Below are 21,705 nucleotides of genomic sequence, written 5' to 3'. Positions count from 1 at the left end.
ATGGAGGCAGATTTTATTACCGGCCTGGTGCGGTGCAGCAGGGAGGCAGATTTTATTACAAGCATGGTGCGGTGCAGCAGGGAGGCAGATTTTATTACAAGCATGGCGCGGTGCAGCAGGGAGGCAGATTTTATTACAAGCATGGCGCGGTGCAGCAGCGAGGCAGATTTTATTACCGGCCTGGTGCGGTGCAGCATGGAGGCAGATTTTATTACCGGCCTGGTGCGGTGCAGCAGGGAGGCAGATTTTATTACAAGCATGGTGCGGTGCAGCAGGGAGGCAGATTTTATTACCAGCATGGCGCGGTGCAGCAGCGAGGCAGATTTTATTACCGGCCTGGTGCGGTGCAGCAGGGAGGCAGATTTTATTATGGGCATGGTGCGGTGCAGCAGGGAGGCAGATTTTACTATGGGCATGGTGCGGTGCAGCAGGGAAGCAGATTTTATTACCGGCATGGTGCGGTGCAGCAGGGAGGCAGATTTTATTACCAGCATGTTGCAGTGTAGCAAGGAGGAATATTTCACAGAAGTGATAAGTCAGAATCCTCTCTATGCATGCAGCAATATTTAGTTATGTATTGTGATTGACTTATCTCTTACTGTGATTTTTTATTAGGTTCATGAGACAAAAAAGTTAAAATGGCGATGTTAGAACAGACTTCATTAACAGCTGGTGGAGCCCAGACATCATCTCCAGCTGTTTAGTGAGGCTACAGCAGAAAGTCCAAGTAGCTGTGGTGCATATCATATGTAGAAAGCGGGGGGTAGGAGCATAGATAACAGGGGAAAAAAAGTGCTCACAATGAAAAACAATGTACGGCTACATCCAGTTAGGTGTATCGGGTTATAACAATGGTAGTAAAAGGCTTGTTATCATGAGACGGCAGTGACCGCTTGTTATGGCAGAACTTTATTACTATCAGTTTCCCTGTTTGAAACAATCAGGTCCCTTATTTATTATAGCCAACAATGTTGCTACACATTTACGTTCCTCAGACCTACATTTTCTATATAAACAGCTTTACTATGCCGTATATAAGTGAGCTGTAAAGATTTAGAGGGGAAATCAATCTATACACAGGAAAATTGCAAAAAATGCCATTAAGGGGAGAAAGTGATCTTGAAGTGCTGCAGGTTATTATGAGCCTCGGGCACACATTTCTACAGCAAAAATGCCTCATATTAAACATATTAAAGTGATTTATACCAGTCACAGAATAGTACGTGGAAAAAAAAAGAAACCATACCTCAGATATAGCATGAAAAATTACTGGATGAGAAGTAACATAACCAATACATCTAGACGGCTGGGGGAGGTATACTGTATAAGGGGCCCTCTTCGGCATCCACTAGCTTGATTACACACATCATTTACAGTTTGAGGTACCCCCAAAGTTTATGTTAAAATGACGGGAGCGAGGTAAGAGTATGCTCAAGGATCAGCCTACTGCTATCACAATAGGTGACCTATTGACAGATATTAGTAATGATGAACTCTGAAAGAATATTAAGCTTCCCTTTTTCCTAGAAACTTATTGTACAAAAGACAAAAATTTCTGCTTATTAAATGTTACAATGTACTGCTATATTAAATGAGTATCTGATGTAGTGGAATACGTTCCCTACAAGTCCCAGAAGCATTATCTATTGCAGCGTTTCCCAAACCCCATCCTCATGGCCCCCCACAGATCAGGTTTCATGATTCCCTTAGTATTGCACAGCTGAGAACGTATGGCAATTTATGATGATTTCATGATTCCACCTGTGGAATACAGTTGTGGCCAAAAGTATTGACACCCCTGCAATTCTGTCAGATTGCAATCATTTTCAGGAAGAAACTGAGTATTATCACAAATGCTTTGGTATTATTATCTTCATTTAGTCTGTCTTAAATGAAAAGACACAAAAGAGAATGAAGCAAAAAGCAAAACATTGATCATTTCACAAAAAACTCCAAAAATGGGCCAGACAAAAGTATTGGCACCCTCAGCCTAATACTTGGTTGCACAACCTTTAGCCAAAATAACTGCGACCAACCGCTTCCGGTAACCATCAATGAGTTTCTTACAATGCTCTGCTGGAATTTTAGACCCTTCTTCTTTGGCAAACTGCTCCAGGTCCCTGATATTTGAAGGATGCCTTCTCCAAACTGCCATTTTTAGATCTCTCCACAGGTGTTCTATGGGATTCAGGTCTGGACTCATTGCTGGCCACCTTAGAAGTCTCCAGTGCTTTCTCTCAAACCATTTTCTAGTGCTTTTTGAAGTGTGTTTTGGGTCATTGTCCTGCTGGAAGACCCATGACCTCTGAGGGAGACCCAGCTTTCTCACACTGGGCCCTACATTATGCTGCAAAATTTGTTGGTAGTCTTCAGACTTCATAACGCCATGCACACGGTCAAGCAGTCCAGTGCCAGAGGCAGCAAAGCAACCCCAAAACATCAGGGAACCTCCGCCATGTTTGACTGTAGGGACCGTGTTCTTTTCTTTGAATGCCTCTTTTTATCTCCTGTAAACTCTATGTTGATGCCTTTGCCCAAAAAGCTCTACTTTTGTCTCATCTGGCCAGAGAACATTCTTCCAAAACGTTTTAGGCTTTTTCAGGTAAGTTTTGGCAAACTCCAGCCTGGCTTTTTTATGTCTCGGGGTAAGAAGTGGGGTCTTCCTGGGTCTCCTACCATACAGTCCCTTTTCATTCAGACGCCGACTGATAGTACGGGTTGACACTGTTGTACCCTCGGACTGCAGGGCAGCTTGAACTTGTTTGGATGTTAGTCGAGGTTCTTTATCCAACATCCGCACAATCTTGCATTGAAATCTCTTGTCAATTTTTCTTTTCCGTCAACATCTAGGGAGGTTAGCCACAGTGCCATGGGCTTTAAACTTCTTGATGACACTGCGCACAGTAGACACAGGAACATTCAGGTCTTTGGAGATGGACTTGTAGCCTTGAGATTGCTCATGCTTCCTCACAATTTGGTTTCTCAAGTCCTCAGACAGTGCTTTGGTCTTTCTTTTCTCCATGCTCACTGTGGTACACACAAGGACACAGGACAGAGGTTGAGTCAACTTTAATTCATGTCAACTGGATGCAAGTGTGATTTATTTATTGCCAACACCTGTTAGGTGCCACAGGTAAGTTACAGATGCTGGTAATTACACAAATTAGAGAAGCATCACATGATTTTTCTAACAGTGCCAATACCTTTGGCCACCCCCTTTTTATGTTTGGTATGGAATTATATCCAATTTGGCTTTAGGACAATTCTTTTTGTGTTTTTTAATTGAAGACAAATTAAATGAAGATAATAAAGAATTTGTGTTTGCAATCATTTTCAGGAAGAAACTGAGCATTATCTGACAGAATTGCAGGGGTGTCAATACTTTTGGCCACAACTGTATTAAGGAAACCCTGAAAAGTAGAATTGGTCTTACCGGTAATTCGGTTTCTAGGAACATTCCACGACAGCAGTATCGGAGGATGTCTCCCCGCCCTAATAGGGGACAGGAAACAAAGAGGTTAAAATCCCTCCCCTTCCTGCAACCACCAGTGTCTTTTTCTGGATACAGTAGCATGTATAGTTACCACTTAAGTGCAGGAATCATCTAATAAATACATCAGATAGGGAGGGAAATTAGTGCTGTCGTGGAAGGTTCCTAGAAACCGAATTACCGGTAAGACCAATTCTACTTTCTCCAGTCACCTTCCACGAGAGCAGTATCGGAGTGATACCAACCGCTAATTTCTTTAGGGGGGGGACAACCACTTGGAGAACGCGTCTGCCAAACGATAGGTCCCTATTGAAGTTGAGCCTATAGTGTCTGGTGAATGTATGGACTGACGACCATGTGGTGGCTCTGCATATCTGCTCCGATGATGAGATTCCCCTTTCTGCCCAGGAAGTCGAGACTGAACAGGTGGAGTGGGCTTTTAGTGAAGCTGGAGGTGCAAGCTTCGAGGATGAGTATGCAAGACTAATGGCTTGCTTAATCCAATTAGTGATCGTGCTTTTGGCAGCTTTCTTGCCCTTATTTTGTTCTGACCACTGGACGAACAGGATTTGGTCCAACCTCCAACTTTCTGTGGACCACTCTGCGGACGTCCAGGGTGTGAAAGGCCTCTTTTGGATTAGAGGGATTTCGACAGAATGAGGGTAAAATGATGTCTTGATTTCTGTGGAAGTCAAACTACCTTAGGCATAAAGGGTGGGTCTAATTTGAGGATTATACTATCCATGGTTATGGTCAGGAATGGCTCCTGGACTGATAAGGCCTGTAGTTCCCCTATACGCCTGGCGGTAGTTGATAGCTACCAGGAAGACGGTTTTAAGGGTCAGGATTTTTAAGCTGGAGGCTGATAGGGGTTCAAAGGGGTCACTGGTCAGACCTTTTCAAAACAAGGTTCAAGTCCCAAGGAGGGGTGTGGATGTGGAGTCTCGGACGGATTCTAGTTGCCGATGTTCTGAATTGTTTGACCCACCAGTGGTTTGCTAGATCTTGGGTCGAAGAAAGACCCAAGAGCTGACACCTGAACCTTTAGGGTACTAGGTGAAAGCCCCTGTTCCAAGCTCTTCTGGAGAAATTGAAGAATCTGTGCAATATTTGGGTTGAAAGGATCTGGTCTGTTCGGGGAACACCATGACGAGAACTTTTTCCATATTTTGCCATAAATGGCGCTAGTTATTGGCTTCCTACTCTTTTGTAGGGTTTCTAATCACTTCCTGCGAGAGTCCTCTGGCTTTTAGGATCTCGGCTTCAGTAACCAGGCTGCCAGCTTTAGCTTGTGTAGGTCCGTATGGGGCAGGGGACCCTGTTGAAGAAGGTCGCATCTTTGGGGAAGCAGAATCGGGCCTTCTAGACACATGCCTGTTAATGCGCTGAACCAGCTTCTTTCTGGCCACAATGGGGCTACCAGAATCATTGTAACTTGATCTATCCAGATGTTCTGTAATGTTCTGGGTAGCAATGGTATTGGCAGGAAGGCATATGCCAGGGTAAACTCCGAGGGGTGGGAGAAAGCGTCCAGTCCCTGCGCCTCGTTTGAGGAGGTCAGGGAGAAGAAGGTGTTTGATTTTGTATTCCAATTGTTGGCGAACAGGTCCACATCGGGAGTTCCCCACCTCCGGACTAAGGATAGGAATACATCCTGGTTTAGAGACCACTCTCCCGGATGGAGGTCCCTCCTGCTGAGGTAATCCGCCTGGGAATTGTCCAATCCCTTTATATGTACTGCAGAGATGGACAGAAGGCGATTGTCCGCCCAGGAAAAAAAATCCTTCCAGCAGTTGACTTTAGGCTCGAGTGTCCTGTGCCCCCTTGGTGCCGGAGATAGGCCACAGTGGTCATATTGTCGGACATCACCCGTACATGGTGACCTTGGATGAGGACAGATGCGGCTCTTAGCGCCTCCTCCACTGCTTTCAATTCCCTCAGATTTGAGGAACTGTGTCTTACATCTGGGGGCCACAACCCCTGAAAGTGGGAGCCTTCTATCACGGCCCCCCCAACCTCTCTGGCTTGCGTCTGTTGTGAGTACTCTGAGAGGAGTCTGATCCCAGCTGACTCCCCCGATGTAGGTTTTGGGAGTTCAGCCACCATGAGAGGGAGGATCTCACACGAGAGGGAAGGGGAATCTTCCTGGTTAAAGCCATCTGGCGTCCTCTTGAGTACATCAGGATGTGAGATTGAAGCGTTCTTGTATGGGCTTGGGCCCAGGAGACTGCCTGGATGCATGATGTTAATGAACCCAGGATTGACAGAGTCTCTTAGAGTCAGGGTTTTTTGGTTTCTGAACCTGGAGATCCTGTGGACAAGATCGGTCTGATGGTCCTTGGGTAGAAAGGACATCCTCTTCTCCGAGTCCAGAAGAACTCCTAGGAATTTCTTCTGTGGAGATGGCCGGAGGTCTGATTTTGTCAGATTCGGGATCCACCCAAGCGACCCTAGGATATCGAGGACCTTCGTCACATCCTGATTGAGGCGCGAAGCGGATGGGGCGATGATGAGGAAGTCGTCCAAGTATGGAATGACACAGACCCCCTGTTCTCCGACCGGAGAGCCGTCATTGCTTCGCAGAGGTCTGTTGAGGTTGGGGGACCAGGATATTTCTGGTTTTCCCTCCCTTGGGGTAACTCCACCGTCCCGATTTGCCCTTGTCCCTGTAATTTTGCTGGGGAGCTTGGTCACGGGGAAGGGGGGAATGAAAAAAATAAACGCTTTCTAGGGGTTTTTTTGTTCCGGAAGGACTTTCTTCTTATCTGAGGCTTTGTCCAAGATTTCGTCCAAGACTGGCCCAAATACATAATGACCTTGGAAGGGAATACCACAAAGCTTGGACTCTGAGGTAATATCGCCTCCCCAGGATTTAAGCCACAAGGCCCTCCTAGATGAATTCGTGAGGAAAGCTGATCTAGCGGCTACTCGTACTGATTCCGCGGAGGCGTCCGCGAGGAATCCAGTCGCCTTCTGGAGCAGAGGGAGAGAATTAAGAATCTCTTCCCTAGAAGTACCCTGTACAAGGTGATTGCCCAAGGTACGCAGCCAGAGAAACAAGGATCTGGCTACACATGTTGAGGCCAAGTTAGATCTCAGTAAATTAGTTGATGTGTTCCAAGATTTCCTCAATAAGCTCTCAGTTTTCCGATCCATGGGATCTTCCAGCTGAGAGGAATCTTCAAAGGGTAGGGCCGTTTTTTTGGTTACCCTTGACACTTGAACATCTACTTTGGGCATTTCCAATAGAGAACAGTCTCCCTCAAGGGGGAAACTATTCTTAAACTCCGATGGGACGTTTAACCCCTTTTCCGGTAGGCTCCACTCATGGAGGATAAGGCTTTCAATATTTTTGTGTATGGGGAATCCATTCACAGACTAAGGTTTCAAACCCCCAAACATGTCGTCCTGTACAGAATAGCCCTCTACCTCCTCTTCTACCCCCATGGTGCCCCTCACCATGGACACTAACTCTTCCATATCCTCGGAGGAGAAGAGATATTTTTTATTGTCCGATTTGGGAGCAGAAGTAGAACCCTCATTCTCCCAAATGTCCTCTGAACCCGAGGTATGTAACTCTCCCGAGTCCGAAACTATCGTGGCCATCTTCCTTTTCTTAGGAGGGGGAGGCTGCGGTGTTGGGGTTTGAGAAAAGGCCCCCCATGGAGGACTGAACCTCTTGTCTGATGAGGGTTCTGATGCTGTCCATGAGTGAGGGCTGTTCACTACGCAGAACTTAGTCTGTGCATGGTTGACAGAGCTTTTATATGCGGAGGGAAGCTTGGACGCACATGCAGCACACCACTTGCGGCTGGGCATCTTATCCTTCCTAGGGGCAGGGACCTTGTCTCCCTAAAATGAGAAAGTCGGACTAAGTCACTTAATTTTATATGGAAAGCAAGGGACATCATCCCACTACTTACAGCAGGGGGGTGAATGCTGGGCTCCGCAGGAGTGTAGGGGTTTGTCGCCGTCCATATGGTCAGTGGTCCAGATTAGAGAGGGTCAGAGACAGAAGGTCTTACCTGGAGGCTTCCCCAGCCAGGAATAAATAATTTTACCGAGGCTCCCAGCGAATTTGGTGCTCCTCCTCCTCGTCCGTGGGGGGTGGGGGGTGGGGGGTCAGAGATGCCTGTCCTGGCTGCCGCTGGATGTTCCAGGGGCAGGGACGCCGGCCGGCGCGCGCTGCAGCGTATGGAGCCAAGGAAACAGGAAGTTCGGGTGCGCATCACTTCTGGTGCGCGCGCGCCACCACCACCACCAGCAGCCGCAGCGTGGAGGAAGCTGAGGAGCTGCATGAGGACCCCGGAGCACTGCACCGCCCTGCTTTGCCTTCCAAAAAAGGCGCGGGTAGGGCGGGTGAAGGTCCCAAGTCGCGTGGTGGACACAGAGATGGGAGCAGTCTAAGGGAGGAGAGCAGGAGCCCCCGACCTCGACTGCCCGGCTTTAAGGTAACAGCGCTCCCGATCGCCGGCCACAGCAGCACTATCAGAGAACCTCTTCATGCCCCATAGGGGACAGGAAAAACACTGGTGGTTGCAGGAAGGGGAGGGGTATTTAACCTCTTTGTTTTCTGTCCCCTATTAGGGCGGGGAGACATCCTCCGATACTGCTGTCGTGGAAGGTGACTGGAGAAACATGGGCTGTGGGGGGCCCTGAGGACTGGAGTTTGGGAAACATTGATCCATTGCATTCATAGGGCTGGAGAGGAAAGTTTCTTTAGTGTACACGATTAGTCATCTTTATAGAACGATGCAACCTAATTAATCCGGCGTTAGCATGTGTATGCAGCTTCATGGACGTAAAAAGTCATTCAGGTGATGCTCTACCAAACCGAGCTACGAAGCACCGAGATGACACTTGTAGCCAGCAGTGGATTTCAAGGGAAGCAGAAGGTTGGCCAAACACTGATGTAGACAAGACATAATGTATCTAAAGTGTCATAAGTCACTGGTTTGCTCACTTTCTAGGCCAACAAAGCGCTGTGTTAATAGGGAGATCTTAATCTCTCTTTAGGCCATGTTCAGAAGTTGCATTTTTGCTGTCTTTTTATTCTGCAACCAAAACTTTCTCTTGGCGGCGAAAAAACTGCATCCAAAAGCGTTGTTCCGTAGTTTTGGGGTATGGATTACTACATGTGTGCTTTGTCTACAGAGCAAGCTTAATAAAAGTTTATTCACCAAAAGCTTTTGCTGCTGTTTTTTTCCACTTTCCCTTTGATTTCTAAGGGTGACAAAAATGCTGATAGCAATGACATGCTACAGGTATAAAAAAAATGCCACAGTTCTTAAATTCAGTCATGGACTAAACAAAAAATGTGCATGAGATTTCTGAAATCTCCTTGATTTTGCTGGTACTGTAAAAAGAAGCTTTTCATTGCCTAAAAAAAAAAAAATGTAAGAAAAAAAAAATGCTGCATGTGAACATAACCTTACTTAAAGTTAGATGGTTATCACTGTTCTTTTTCTTCATGTCTGCCGATACCTGCCACACATTAGGGTTAAGGTACCTTCACACTGAACAACATTACAACGATAACGATAGCGATCCGTGACGTTGCAGCGTCCTGGATAGCGATATCGTTGTGTTTGACACGCAGCAGCGATCAGGATCCTGCTGTGACATCGCTGGTCGGAGCTAGAAGGCCAGAACTTTATTTCGTCGCTGGATCACCCGCTGACATCGCTGGATCGGCGTGTGTGACGCCGATCCAGCGGTGTTCACTGGTAACGAGGGTAAATATTGGGTTACTAAGCGCAGGACCGCGCTTAGTAACCCGATGTTTACCCTGGTTACCATTGTAAATGTAAAAAAAAAACAAACAAACAAAAAAAAACACTACATACTTACATTCCGGTGTCTGTCACGTCCCTCGCAATCAGCTTCCTGCACTGACTGAGCGCCGGCCGTAAAGCACAGCGGTGAAGTCACCGCTGTGCTCTGCTTTACGGCCGGCCAGCGCTCACAGTCAGTGCGGGAAGCTGACGGCGAGGGACGTGACAGACACCGGAATGTATGTAGTGTTTTTTTTTTTTAACATTTACAATGGTAACCAGGGTAAACATCGGGTTACTAAGCGTGGCCCTGCGCTTAGTAACCCGATGTTTACCCTGGTTACCCGGGGACTTCGGCATCGTTGGTCGCTGGAGAGCTGTCTGTGTGACAGCTCTCCAGCGACCACACAAGGACTTTCCAACGATCACGGCCAGGTCGTATCGCTGGTCGTGATCGTTGGAAAGTTGCTGAGTGTGACGGTACCTTTAGCAGGAAGAACCCTTTATAGCTCATGTAAAACTATGTGCAGGAAGCCTAATGCTGATGGAGCTAGCACTGATCTAGAGACGCATCATACGTTTCTTGTTTCAAGGGCTGTGGGGTTGGAATCCATTTTGGTAGAGTTGGTATAAAATGGAACAACAATCTAATATATAAAGGTGTGTGTGTGTGTGTGTGTGTGTGTGTGTGTGTGTGTGTGTGTGTGTGTGTGTGTGTGTCCGGGATTGGCATCTGAACCGTCGCAGCTACAGCCACAAAATTTTGCACAGTCGCACGTCTGGACCCCGAGAGCGTCATAGGCTATGTTGTGAGGTGAAATTTTAACCCCGCGCTTTCCAATTCACCAAACAATTTTGCCCCTATCTACATAATGGGGAAAAGTGAAAGGAAAAGTGTTGGAGGCAAATTGACAGCTGCCAGATGTGAACAAGGGGGACTTAAAGAGTGAGAGCGATGGCGCCAAAGAGTATATACCGTACAGTTGCTAAGGTGGGGCCCCGACATGGGATACTCACCACACACGGGGATATAAACACACACACACAAAATGCGCCATACACTACCACGTGCTTGAACACATATACCTCCCTCAGCACATTTCACCACACATACACCAACCTCGCCACATAAAAGTCGAAACACAAAAGTCGCCGCTCAAAACTCGCCACGCGCAAAACTCACCACATGCAAAACTCACCACACGTGCAAAACTCACCTCATGGGAAAACTCGTCACACGCAAAACTTGCACCCGCGGAAAAATTGCCACATGCACAAAAGTTGCAACACATGCAAAAGTTGCCTCACACAAAACTTGCACATACTCAAAAGGCACCACACATAAAACTCGCCACGCGCAAAACTCGCCATGCGCAAAACTTGCTGCACACAACTTGCTACACTAACCTGTCACATGCAACTCGACACACAAAAAGTTGCTACACGCATGTCGCCACACAAAACTCATCTCACAAAAGTCGCTACATGCATGTCGCCACACGCAACTCAACACACACAACTTGACACACGAAACTCGCCCTCGTGCACACACAAGTATGGTATTATCCTTCAAAAATAAAAATCTGATTAATAAGCAGACAAACTACAAGAGCAACAAATGTACCATACAGGAAATACGCCAGCTGTCAGTCACATGACCTGTCTATTATGTGTATGTGTGAGCTAATATATACTGCCAGGGGGAGGGCTTTCTGTTGGCTGGGGATTTATCAGGCTGCCAATTTAGCTTACAAATACTGAGGTAAAAATACTGACCAAATAACGTGTGAACGAGGTCTAATACAGGAGGAGATGACATACAGATATATACTATTTACAGGGGAGATAACACACAGGTATATACTATATACAGGAGAGATGACACAGGTATATACTATATAGAGGAGATGACATACAGGTACATACTATACACAGGAGATGACACAGGTATATACTATATACAGGAGCAGATTACCTACAGGTATATGCTATATATAGGAGATGACATACAGATATATACTATATATAGGAGGAGATGACATACAGGTATATACTATATACAGGGGAGATGACACAGCAGGTATATACTATAAACAGGGGAGATTACATACAGGTATATACAGGAGATGACATACAGGTGTATCATATATATAAGGGAGATGACAAACATGTATATACGGAGGTGAAAATGAGAGGTGCGAGGTGAAAATGAAAAGGTGCGAGTGCAAAATGAGAAGAGTGAGGTAAAATAGTGGAGTGATCGGAAAATGACAGATGTGAGGTCGAAATGACAAGTGTTAGGGGGAATGAGAGGAGTGAGGGGGAAAATAAGAGGTGTGGGGGAGAAAATGAGAGATGTGAGAGGGAAAATGAATGATGTGATGGGGAAAATGAGAGGCGTGATGGGAAAATAAGAGAAGTGAGGTGCTATAACTAAACACAGATATTTACTATGCCCAGGCAACGCCGGGTTCTTCAGCTAGTATATAATAAATTGGATCCGGTAGTTTAGTGCAGGATGTTCTGTAAATGTTCTCATAAGAATTTGGGAAAGTTATGAAATGTCCTATAAATGTCTGTTCTATTCCTGATCTAAGGACCTGGGCTTTTAGTGGAGATGACTCTGTGCTGCACTTTATGCACATGCTCAGTAGTGACCAGAGCTGTGGGGTCGGGGTCAGGGAAATTGAGGAGTCGGTGGTTTGACTTACCGACTCCACAGCCCTGGTAGCTTCAGTGTTTTTTCATTACATTTTCTATGTCGTTTATCAGAAACCAAAGTGTGAATATTGTCTCAGATCAAGTTCACAAGTAGCAGTAACAATCTGACCGAGCTGCAGGCAAAAATTGCACCAGTCTGTGGCTTTAAAGGAGCATTTCAAAACCAGATCAAGTCATAGTCACACTGGAGATGCAGATTCTTGGCCCCAGGTGTGAGTAGTCCACTACTATACTCACCTTAGCTGTCAGCACCGTTCCATCGAGGTCGGTGCCTTATCTCCCTTGACAATATGTCATGTGAGCCATGCAGCCAATCAGCAGCTGCTTCACACTCCCCTGACATTTGGAGGAAGTCAAGAGAGCGGCAGCAGACTGAAAAAAAAGTGAGACTGAAGCGGCCGCTGATTGGCTGCAGTGCTCGTGTGAAAACATCATGTGAGCCCTGGAAGGCCAGGTACAGACGTTACTGGCTTTGAGTATAGGCTTTTGTACGGTTACACAGGGGAATATAGCAAATGAAAAGGGGTTCTCAGTAGTGGACAAAACTTTTAAAAGAGATGCTAAGTTAGTTGTAAGGCGTTATTCATCCATCAGCCTTACTGATCAGTATTTGTATAGAAAGCCAGGATTGTCTCCAAATCACAGAACAGGCATCAAGCTTTCACTTACAGTTTTTCCACTATTAGTTCCATTCCCGCTTTTGGCATAAAAACACAAATTAAAAATATTCACCAAATACGGACCTATGAATAAGCCCCAAGTCTGAGAACGAGTTGTACCATGTCATCAGCAATGACTGCAGTGTTCTTCACCACGATCACTACTTTATCTTTCATCTCCTAGTGTAAGAACCTCCAGAATCATATACATATATGAGAGTATGAGAAAAGCTCCTTACAAGGACTATATCGTTTTCCAGGCCAAGGAAGATCTTTTTGCAATAAGATATTTCAGTGAATTTCTTCTCCGTGATCCATCAAACTCTCCACCTGTCATGTAGATGCACTTAGCGGAAGAAAGTGGAGTCTCATGGTATTAGGATTGCACGGAGTCAAACCATCAGGTCTTGGTTTTGGGCTTCTCTGGGCAAGTTTTTAGAAGTTACGGGGGCTGAGAAACCAAAGGCAATTTTATGTGTAAGTTAATAACATCCTGGTTTAGAGACCAGACATTCAGTTTTATGAAAGATGTTCTTTACTTTTTAGTTGAGTAGAAGCTTGCATTCCTACCAGGGCTGTGGAGTTGGTAAGCCAAACCGCCGACTCCTGAATTTCCATGACTCAGACTCCACAGCCCTGAGGCCATGTGCACACGTTCCATATTTTTCGCATTTGTTCGTGTTTTTTCGCGATAAAAACGAGAAAAAAATGCTTACATATGCCTCCTATTATTTAAAGTGTATTCCGCATTTCTTGTGCAAATGTTGCTTTTTTTTTTCGCATTGCGGGAAAAAAAAAGCAACATGTTCATTAAATTTGCGGAATTGCGGGGATTCCGCACACCTAGGAATGCATTGATCTGCTTACTTTCCGCATGGGGCTGTGCACACCATGCGGGAAGTAAGCAGATTATGTGCAGTTGGTACCCAGGGTGGAGGAGAGGAGACTCTCCTCCACGGACTAGGCACCATATAATTGGTAAAAAAAAAAAAAGAATTAAAATAAAAAAATAGTCATATACTCACCCTCTGATGGCCCCGGAGTCTTCCCGCCTCTCATCGGTGCACGCTGCCGTTCCTATAGATGCTCTGTGTGAAGGACCTGCGATGACGTCGCCGTCTTGTGATTGGTCGCGTAACCGCTCATGTGACCGCTCACGTGACCGCGACGTCATCGAAGGTCCTGCACACACACACACCATCTATAGGAACGGACGCCGCTGAGGAGATCGGCTGTCTGCAGGCAAGTATAACCATTTTTTTAATTATTTTTAAACATTCTATTTTTTACTATTGATGCTGCATAGGCAACATCTATAGTAAAAAGTTGGTCACACTTGTCAAACACTGTTTGACAAGTGTGACCAACCTGTCAGTCAGTTTTCCAAGCGATGCTACAGATCGCTTGGAAAACTTTAGCATTCTGCAAGCTAATTTCGCTTGCAAAATGCTAAAAAAAAAAAAGGGAAAAAAAAAACGCAAAAAAATAAATAAATGCGGATTTCTTGCAGAAAATTTCCGGTTTTCTTCAGGAAATTTCTGCAAGAAATCCTGACGTGTGCACATACCCTGATTCCTACAGGATTCACTTTTTTTTTCCCAGGAAATGGAAACTAGAATGCTTGTATGGAAAAAAAGGAAAACATCTTTCCTAGAATACAGTGCTGAAAAAGTGGAACAAACCTGTGTCCCCAATCAGACTAATGAATCCCACAAAGTCTCTGTAATGGCAGCTCTCGGAGTAGAAAATTGCCTGCTACTTCAGATCGATCCAACATCATGAGTAATGCAAAGTATTTAGTTATTCAATGCTCCATGTAGCCTTAGGGCCCGGATTCATCAATCCTGCTTTTATTTTAAGTACCTGTTTGTCCTGTGGTATTAGCTCATTTTTTTCCCATTTAATTCTTCAAAATAGCACAAGTTCTTCATGAATTTTGCGCAGACTGAAAAATGCTTGTCCGTTGTAACCCAGAGTCATATGTTCTTCTAAAAGGTCTCAGAATTTGCATAACCTTTTCAGGCGTACATGAAATCACTGTGTATGAGTCCGTGTGTTCACGTTCGCTCAAAATGTGACTTTTTAAAATATTCACAGTTTATGAAAATCAGCCAATAATATCTGAAATCCCCAAAACCTATCCTCAAGGGCAATAATAATAAAAAAAAACACAACATGGATTTAAAATAAAGGCACAAATGAAAACAAAGTAGAAAACCAGGAAAAACCTAGACAAATAGATGCAAATGGAATAATAAATCGGACCCCAAGTCTATGCGTAAGCAGTAATATAATATGTGACGCAGTATACCAGGCACATCTGACCATTGGGGGATGTTACAGATCTGGCCTCCTCTAGGAAAGATTTAGTCCTTCCATATAAAGCTTCGTCAGAGGCCACATGAATAGTATAATAGCAGGAGAGACACGGAGAGTGGCGTAGAGGTTAGTGACTCTGGAGGGTGGTGAAGATGAAGAGTGCTAGTTTTATGTAAGATTCAATGGGAGAAGGAGAGCGGAAAAAAAACAAACAGAACAAATCACTACGTCACCCTGGATCGTTAAAACATGTTTATTATATTACAATTTGAGACTTGCTCCAAAATTGTTTGTTTTTTTCTTGTTTTTTTTTTTCTCTGTTTTTAAATTTAAAGTATTGTCTGGATTCTGTAACAAAGCACAGATTGGTAACATTCTGTACAGGTATCGAAAAAAAATCAGATCGTACACACACTGCAGGTTTTGTTTGACCGGGGTGGGCTGTGATTTGATCCCAGAAGGCGATTTAATAGGTGTTTTCACACATCCCCCCCTTGACCCTTTCCCCAATAGGTCCTGGAGGTCGGGGTCCTGCCTATGGTGGCGGTAACCGAGAGCCCCTCAGGAACGAGTAGGGCTTACCTCGGTCTCCGCTGGGTCATCTGAGTTTTCTTCCTCAGTGTCCAGCAGTTCAATTGTTAATTGGACCTGTCCACAACTCTGGGAAAACATCAACTGTACAAAAAGAAAAAAGGAAAAGGGGTCAAACACTTTATGACTTGAAAAGTTGACTTGTATCGAACAACCTGCAGGTTTGCTATAAAAGCAGAGACCAAGCTCTACGACAGATGTGGCCAAAAGTACAGGACAAGCCATTCTGCCATCAAAATCCCGGACATCATGTCGGAAACCCACTGGATGTTAGCCATCATTCATGTCGTGGCTCCGGTGGCACACTATTAAAGTGTTCATTCGTAATTGTTAGTCTACTTCTTGAACGGAGGGGATGAAGCTAAAGAGTATACAGACAGGACAGCAGGGGTTCGCAAATTATTGAGAGGTAAAACATTTTCCTGCCCGTTTTTAAGCAATGTTTTACATCACAGGAAGATCAGCTATGATCCCGTGCTGTCCTGTCTGTATACTCTCTTTTAAACCCTTTCCTGCCCAGGAGCTGTGGTATGATCAGACCATGTCCCTGCACAGTCGGAGACAGACACTACACAGCAGGGGCACATTTATAAGATTATCTCAGCACAGGAACATTTTATTTAAACACATCCAACTGTGGAAATTATTATTATTCCAACATCTAGTGATTGATATGTTAATTAAGATTAGCTTTGTTTGGGAAAACCCCTTTAAGGCTACTAGATGGAGACTTTATTTTTTTTTTCTTAACAGCCATTATGCAGGATTACTACCACTAACTTTCCCAGGATGTTGTGACAATATGGACAGATCGGTATATGACACCAATGGGACCTGCTACTGTACTGGACAGATTTTAAAGAGTAAGGCTATGTGCACACGTAGTCTGGGTCCACTGCGGATTTTTCCGCAGCGGATTCCAGCAGATTTGATAAATCCGCTGCGGATTTATCACGGTTTTCCTGCAGTTTCCACTTCGGATTTACAACTGCGGTTTTCCATAAGGGCAGTTGTAAATCCGCACAAAAGAAGTGACATGCTGCGGATTGTAAACCGCTGCGTTTCCGCGCGTTTTTTTCCGCAGCATGTGCACAGCGTTTTTTTCCCCCAATACGTTTACATTGAACTGTAAACGCAGGAGAAACTGCTGCGGATCCGCAGCAAAATCCGCATCGTGTGCACATAGCCTTACCGTTGCAATAATTTACATTTCCTAAACCAACAACACACATGAAAAGAACAACCACTTTGTAATAGAGAGAATACATATCCTTTATGGATCTATCACGCTTCTGGGTGAAATCAGTATCCAGTGATGACAGATTCTCGCGTTACTGACATAGAATTTTAAAAGCACCCACTGTCATTGGAGAAGGAGCTGGAGGCAGACAGACATTCTACTACAATCTTTCTTTCACATGCGGACATAACTTCAGTGGCACCCTGCCACCGGCCGGGGCAGTTCTCCAGTGCCATTCCCTGAGGGACCCACACCGGACCTCTAACTACAGGATAATCCTTATGGACAAACAGCCTTCAAGAGCATTTCATCATGGGATACAACTGAGTACATCAGGTAAACACTGTATCTACATCTCGAGCTGTTGTCCTATTACATATACCTGTTAATTTCAAGATTATATAATATACTAGGGGGTATCGCTTCTGCATTTCCTAATACAGAAACATTTTTCATTTTTCTTTTATCTAATAGCGGTATCATATTTTTTTCTCCCTTGGCCCATACAATAAAGTAAGGAGTGTTTTCTAGCGCAGATATAAATTGTTTTAAGCATTCTACTATAAGTGCTCCTGAATTCACAGTTACAAATGTTTTATCGAACTTTATGATCACCAACTACCATTAATGGGAAAGTCTGTTTTCACCGAATAATGATTTTACCCAAGAATTGAGATACTTTGCAGAGAAAGAAGCAGATTTCCCTGAGAAGATATGTTACAAAGTTGCTGATGTTCATGTGTACTATTGATTTCTGAAATCGTAATTAAAACGACAGTTATGCTTTAATGTATATATTTTATGCCAAGTTATTCAGATTATTCTTGTTCAACTAACCTGGCATTCTACTGAAGAATCCTGATGCGCGGCACGACAAAGGCATTCTTATACTTTGCATATTGCTAACTATTTATTTTCGGATAGACATAAAAAAAAATTGTCTAGGTAACGCAAGTAATCACTTCTCCAGAGCATAGGTGATGACTTGATGATTAGCGAGTGTTCCACTACTGAGTTCTGCACAAATCGACAGATTGAGATTTATTTCGAATCCTCGATGGGGAACCAAAACTCATCACAAGTGATGAGCCAACGTGCTCCGATAAAGTGTTATCCAAGTGTCTTCGGTGTGCTCAAATATGTTCGAGTCCCCGTGCCTGCATTTCTCGGCAGCCACAACATACGCAGAGATTAGATTGCCCATTTTGTTAAAGGAAATCTGCAGGCGCCAGGAAAGGTCAGAGGCCCGGCGCCTGCGCACTGCAGTACTTTGCTCTGCCCTCAACAAAGTACGCCTGCACAGGAGCCGCGACAGGAAGCAAAGAAGAGGACATCATCGTATGAAGATCGGAGGCGCCGGACCGCACGAGGACCGCCCCTGGGTGAGTATAATCCAACTTGTTTTTCTCCTCTTTCAGGTTACATCAGGGGCTTATCTACAGCATTACAGAAAGCTGTAGATAAGCCCCTGATGGCGGTGGCCGCAGCTTATAGGCCTAAAATGGGGTGACCGATTACCTTTAACCCCTTAGTGACGGAGCCAAATTTTTGAAATCTGACCAGTGTCACTTTATGTGGTAATAACTCTGCAACGCTTCAACAAATCCCAGAATGTTTTTTCGTGACATATTATACTTTATGATAATGGTAAATTTAGGTCAATATGTTTTGTGTTTACTTATAAAAAATATCAACAATTTGAGAAAAATGTAAAAAAATTAGCAATTTTCAAAATTTGAATGATTATCCCTTTAATGCAGATAGTCATAATACAGCAAAATATTAATAAATAACATTTCCCTCGTGTCTGCTTTACATCAGCATCATTTGTAAAATGTTATTTTTTTTAGGAGGTTTAAAATTGTAGCAGCAATTTTTCATTTTTTCAAGGAAATTTACAAAATTTATTTTTTTAGGGACTTATCCATGTTTGAAGTGACTTTAGGGGTCTCCTATATTGGGAAACCCCCAAACGTGATACCATTTTAAAAACAGCACCCCCTGACATATCAAAAACTGCTGTCAGGTAGTTTATTAACCCTTCAGGTGCTTTACAGGAATTAATGCAAAGTGGTATGACAGAAATGAAAGTGTGTACTTTTACCACCTAAATGCCGCTAACTTCTGAACAGATTACTACAGCCGTCAGACTCTAAAGGCCATTATTTGGTCATGAATTGCCACCGCAAACATCAGGACCACAAAATCCTGATCTGAGGGCACAAGTTTGGATAAAGAGGGAGCCCCCACACTCTGTTAACCATTTATAATGCAGTAGTCACTATTTACAGCAGCATCTAAGGGGTTAAACAGATATGGACTGTGCAAACACTGATCGTGGCTGATGCAGAAAGTTGTCAGCTATAGCGTACAGCCGACAGATGCTGGATTGTTACCTGTATGGGGAGGATATTCTCTTATATCTCAGGTCAGTTAAAAGGCGTATTGGCTGTCATTAAGGGGTTAAGCAATCCCTGCATGTGTTGTGGCTGTCGAATAGTTGCGAGTCATGCAGGTGCGGGGACTCGAACATATTTGAGCACGCTGAGGACACTCAGTTAGCACTCGAGCACGTTCTGATAACACCTTATGTGAGCTTGTTTGCTCATCACAAATTACCTATCCTGTGAACAGCTGATAGCTCATTTAACAGGACAGCCCATTTAAATAGCAAGGTACTGTTCATTAAAGACACACACAATGACAATATTTCTAACACTATATTACTCTTTTTTGTGCTTTTACCATCAGCTTATTGTACAAACTGAACAGTCACTCCCAACACTGAAAGCCATTACTTGTCCAGCATTTAATCAAAGCAAGAGCTCGGTCAGGGACCTGCGAGTTAATGACAGGGATACAAGCGACTCACCTTGAAACAGTTCTCATCAGCCATTAGCTGCTCAGCTTTTCGCTGGTAGTTGGCCTCACTCAAGGTGCGGGATGCTTGGGTAGCCAGAAGACCCCCTGTAGCATTGCAGCTACTCTCGGAGAGGTAGAGATCAGTGACTTGCACACAGATTTCATCACTGACTATGTGCTGGAGCTACAGATGTAAAAGGGAAAAAAGAAAAAAGTTTGATACTACAGTGAAAAGCTAGAGATTGGCAGAACATGAATCCCTACGTACACCTCACATCAAGCTCAACAAAGGTTCACTTGCTCTTGAGCTGAAACGTTGCCACTTGTTGATATGTGCCAATAATGAAAACTTTGAAATTGGATATTGAGTGCTGCCAACTTTTCTTGCTCTACTATGTACCAGAGGTTGACACCTATGCAACCAGGGCTGTGGAGTCGGTAAGCAAAACCTCCGACTCCATGACTCCTGACCCCCACAGCACTGGTGACTACTGAGCATGTGCATAAAGTGCAGCACAGATTCATCTCCACTAAAATCCTTAGATCAGAAACAAAACAGACATTTATTGGACGTTTTAGAACCTTCCCAAATTCTTATGGAAACAGTTACAGCACATCCTGCTCTGAGCTACTATACCCAATTTATTATATACTAGATGGTGACCCGATTCTAACGCATCGGCTATTCTAGAATATGCATGTCCACGTAGTATATTGTACAGCCCATGTAGTATACAGCACAGAGCCACGTAGTATACAGCACAGAGCCACGTAGTATACAGCACAGAGCCACGTAGTATATTGCCCAGTCATGTAGTATATTGCACAGCGAAGTAGCATACAGCACAGAGCCACGTAGTATACTGCCCAGTCACGTAGTATATTGCCCAGCCACATATGTAACAAGTTAAAAAAGACTTAAAATAAAAAATAAACATATACTCACGTTCCGAGGGACCATTGTAGTCCTGGCGCTTGTGTGCAGTGCACGCGGCAGCTTCTGGTCCCAGGGTTGGTATGAGCGCAGGACCTGTGATGATGTCGCGGTCACATGACCGTGACGTCATGGAAGGTCCTTCTCGCATAGCATCCTTGGCACCGGAGCCTGCCGCTAGTACTGCCGAGGAGAGGGCGCACGTCGGAGGGTGAGAATAACCTTTTAATTATTATTATTATTATTTGTAACATTACATCTTCCATAGCAACCAGGCAACCGCCACATGTACTTATGCTGGCTAACAGATGTAAATCATTCAGCTGCGGCAATAAAAACTAAATTTCTGAGCACAAAAAAAAAAAAAAAAAAAAAAAAAAAAAAAAAAACTCGGAGGACCCCCGAGCATGCTTGAGAAACCTTGAGTAACGAGTATATTCGCTCATCACTATAAAAAAAAACCTAAAATGCACCTTTTATTTAATTAAGGTAAAATTACCCATAAGTTAGGGTCAAGATAATCAGAACAACACAGTCTTATCTATAATAAAAAATATAAACTAGGGGGGTGCAGTGAACTCTCCCTTTTTAAAAGTTACATTTTAGTGTTTTTTTTTTGTTTTGTTTTTTCCTTTAACCACTTAACAACCGCTGATACACATTAAAAACAGCAGCCGCTAAATGTACTTATTCACTCAGTGCCATTTTAAAACTGAATACGGTTGTAGTTCCCCCAGAGTCGGAATAGCTGAGGCCACGGAGAACATGATCAGAGACGGATATTCTGGTCCCCGATCGCCTTTGTGAATAAAAAAAGTGTGCCTGCTGTTGCAATGTTTTCTCTTTCTTCGGACAGGAGATATATGTCAGTGGAGAGAGAAATTATGCAGATTTTCCCCACAAATAAGGTATTGGCATGCTCAGGATAAATTGCACTACAAATTTTGGGGTCCACTTTATCCTTTCACCCTGGGGAAAATAAAAAAAGTTAGGGTCTAAAGTAAATTTGCTGTGAAAAAAATTAAATGTTCATTTTTTCCTTCCACATTGCTTCAGTTCCTGTGAAGCAACTAAGGGTTAATAAATCGCTCATCAACTTTTAACCCTAATTTCCT

General features: G+C 44.1%; 1 protein-coding gene across 11 annotated transcripts in view; it reads right to left on the bottom strand.

Moving 5' to 3' along the window:
* Positions 1–21,705, bottom strand: part of SIN3A (SIN3 transcription regulator family member A) — a 119,110-nt gene that overhangs the window by 6,701 nt on the left and 90,704 nt on the right. For all 11 annotated transcript variants that reach the window (XM_069765680.1, XM_069765682.1, XM_069765687.1 and 8 more), the window contains exons 17-18: positions 19,667–19,840; positions 15,546–15,638 (exon numbers count right to left, since the gene is read on the bottom strand). In XM_069765680.1, coding sequence (XP_069621781.1) covers positions 15,546–15,638; positions 19,667–19,840 — 267 coding nt within the window. The remainder of the gene's footprint in view (positions 1–15,545; positions 15,639–19,666; positions 19,841–21,705) is intronic.

Source organism: Ranitomeya imitator, chromosome 4 (genome assembly GCF_032444005.1).
Source record: "Ranitomeya imitator isolate aRanImi1 chromosome 4, aRanImi1.pri, whole genome shotgun sequence".
Classification (NCBI taxonomy): Eukaryota; Metazoa; Chordata; class Amphibia; order Anura; family Dendrobatidae; genus Ranitomeya; species Ranitomeya imitator.
The sequence above is the reverse complement of the archived record's forward strand: the minus strand, read 5'-3'. Positions and strand labels throughout refer to the sequence as shown.